At 53.6% G+C, this 2,500-nt stretch overlaps 1 protein-coding gene across 1 annotated transcript in view; it reads right to left on the minus strand.

Annotated features, from left to right (window-relative positions):
• Positions 1 to 2,500, minus strand: part of sea (mitochondrial citrate transporter scheggia) — a 7,374-nt gene that overhangs the window by 1,656 nt on the left and 3,218 nt on the right. Inside the window, exons 2-4 of the mRNA XM_086542187.1 lie at positions 1,905 to 2,115; positions 548 to 771; positions 133 to 276 (exon numbers count right to left, since the gene is read on the minus strand). Of these exons, the coding sequence (XP_086398313.1) occupies positions 133 to 276; positions 548 to 771; positions 1,905 to 2,115 (579 nt within the window). The remainder of the gene's footprint in view (positions 1 to 132; positions 277 to 547; positions 772 to 1,904; positions 2,116 to 2,500) is intronic.

The following is a 2,500-nucleotide window of genomic DNA, read 5'->3' on the forward strand; positions in this document are numbered from 1 at the left end:
TACCTCTCTCAAAAGAAGAATTTGAAAAAAATAAAATAGGACCTGTAGCCAATGAGAATAAGAGAATAAGAAAAAAAATCATAAAAAAAACAACTAGCAAGTCACAGCCCATACGAGACCGACCATACGTACCCACAATGAGCTTGGGAACCGGCTTATTGGGGTCCCCTCCTCGGTAATAGTTTTTACAAGTCTCCATCACATAGAACCGCATTGCCTGGTTCGAGCCTTGCTTCATGATGGTCGCCGTTACACCTTGGTACGTCCCGCGGATACCTGCCGGGGGAGAGGGAGTCTTAGGGAATGGACAATTCGGTTTTAATTGAGGATCGCGTTGAGGCATGTATGTGCAGACGCATATGCACATACATAGACGCACGCACACGTATATGCACACGCACGCAAAAACAAAAAAACAAAAAAACAAGACTGAATTCTACTAAAAAATAACGACAAATCCACCGAAAAAGAAAGAAAAAATAAAATCCACACAAACCAAACACATCACAAACCACCCCCAAAAACCACACCCCCACAACCCACTCACCCTGCTCGGCAATGATGCACTTGACGCCGTGGAAGAAACCCCTGTATCTCGGATTGGCCGATCGCTGGTCGTTGATGAACTTCACCTTCACCGTCTCCATGGGCGTGACAGCAAAGATTGCCTCGGTAACGCCCGCACCCAGGCCGCACAGGAGTCTCTTCCCGGGGGATAGGTTCCCCTTCTCGTCCACGCTGTGCTTCTTCAGCTGTTCGAAGGCGCCGAACCTGCGAGGCGGTTGAGCGAAGTGTTAGGAGTTTGTGAAGCGGGATTGATTTATTGGAGTGTTTGATGCAGGATGGGATGCAGGATGGGATAGAGGACGGGATACAGGATGGGATGCAGGATGGGATGCAGGATGGGATAGAGGACGGGATACAGGATGGGATGCAGGATGGGATGCAGGATGGGATAGAGGACGGGATACAGGATGGGATGCAGGATGGGATGCAGGATGGGATAGAGGACGGGATACAGGATGGGATGCAGGATGGGATGCAGGATGGGATAGAGGACGGGATACAGGATGGGATGCAGGATGGGATGCAGGATGGGATAGAGGAGGGGATGCAGGCTGTTCGAAGGCTCCGAACCTGCGAGGCGGTTGAGCGAGGTGTTAGGAGTTTGTGTGGCGGAGTTTTTGATGCAGGATGGGATGCAGGATGGGATAGAGGATGGGATGCAGGATGGATGGGATAGAGGATGGGACGCAGGCTGTTCGAAGGCTCCGAACCTGCGAGGCGGTTGAGCGAGGTTAGGGGTTTGTGTGGCGGGATAGAGGTGTTGGAGTGTTTGATGCAGGATGGGATGCAGGATAGGATAGAGGATGTTGTATATACATCTAGAGACTGGATATTCCGGTTAACGAGTGTGTGAAGGGGTCTGAGTAATGAGTTTTTGTGACGTCTTGTGGCGTGTGACGTATTAGGCGTGTAAAATGGAGTGAAATGTGTGTGTGTATATATCATGAGACGCATGTGTTCTACTCCAACTCCAAAGTCCGTTTCATCCTCCCCATTCACCCCCTCCCCTCCCACCCCCTCCCCTCCCACCCACTCCCAACCCAGCCCCAACACCTCCCTTCCCATCCCCCTTCCCTTCCCAGCCCTTCCCTTCCCACTCCCAGCCCCTCCCCTTCCAGTCCCATCCCTCTCCTCCCCTCCCCTCCCCACCCGTCCCCTCTCCGCCCCTCCCCCAACCCCATCCCACCCCTCCCATCCCAACCCCCACCCATCCCCCAGCCCCACCCCCTCCCACCCCTTCCCACCCACTCCCATCCCCACCCCTCCCAGCCCACCCCATCCATCCCCACCCATCCAAACCCCACCCACCCCTTCCCCCATCCACCCCACCCTCTCACCTGCAGGCCGACTTGGGTATAGAGCCGTAGAGGAGGACGGAAAGACCCCTATAGAGGCCGAGGACGCCGTGGCTTCGCACTGTCTTCTTCACGCAGTCGGAGATGCCGTTGTACTGCCGGGCGCCGCCACTCTTCTCGTCCAGCTGGAGCTGCGTCTTCACGTACTCCGTCGGGAAGGTGATGCAGATCTCGATGCCGCCCGTGATGCCGCCTGCGGGAGGGGGAGAGAGAGGGGGAGGGAGAGAACAATTAGAAAGGACAAAAAAAAAAGAGAGAAGAGAGGAGAAATAGGGGAGAGAGAGAGGGAGAGAGAGAGAGGGGGGGGGGGGATTAGAAAGAGAAGAGAAGAAATTAGAAAGGACAGAGAGAAGAGAGAAGAGAGGAGAAATAGGGGGGAGGGGAGAGAGAGAGAGAGAGAGAGAGAGAGAGAGAGAAATAGGGAGAGAGGGAGAGAGGGAGAGAGGGGGGGGGGGGAGAACAATTAGAAAGGACAAAGATAAGAGAGAAGAGAGGAGAGATACATCAATGTCACTAAATGAGTGAATGAGAAAGGCAAGTAAACAAGGTTGATGAATCACGTTTGCAAAAAAACAAAC

Source organism: Penaeus japonicus, unplaced genomic scaffold (genome assembly GCF_977035675.1).
Source record: "Penaeus japonicus unplaced genomic scaffold, GWHDUDI00000001_assembly GWHDUDI00000012, whole genome shotgun sequence".
Classification (NCBI taxonomy): Eukaryota; Metazoa; Arthropoda; class Malacostraca; order Decapoda; family Penaeidae; genus Penaeus; species Penaeus japonicus.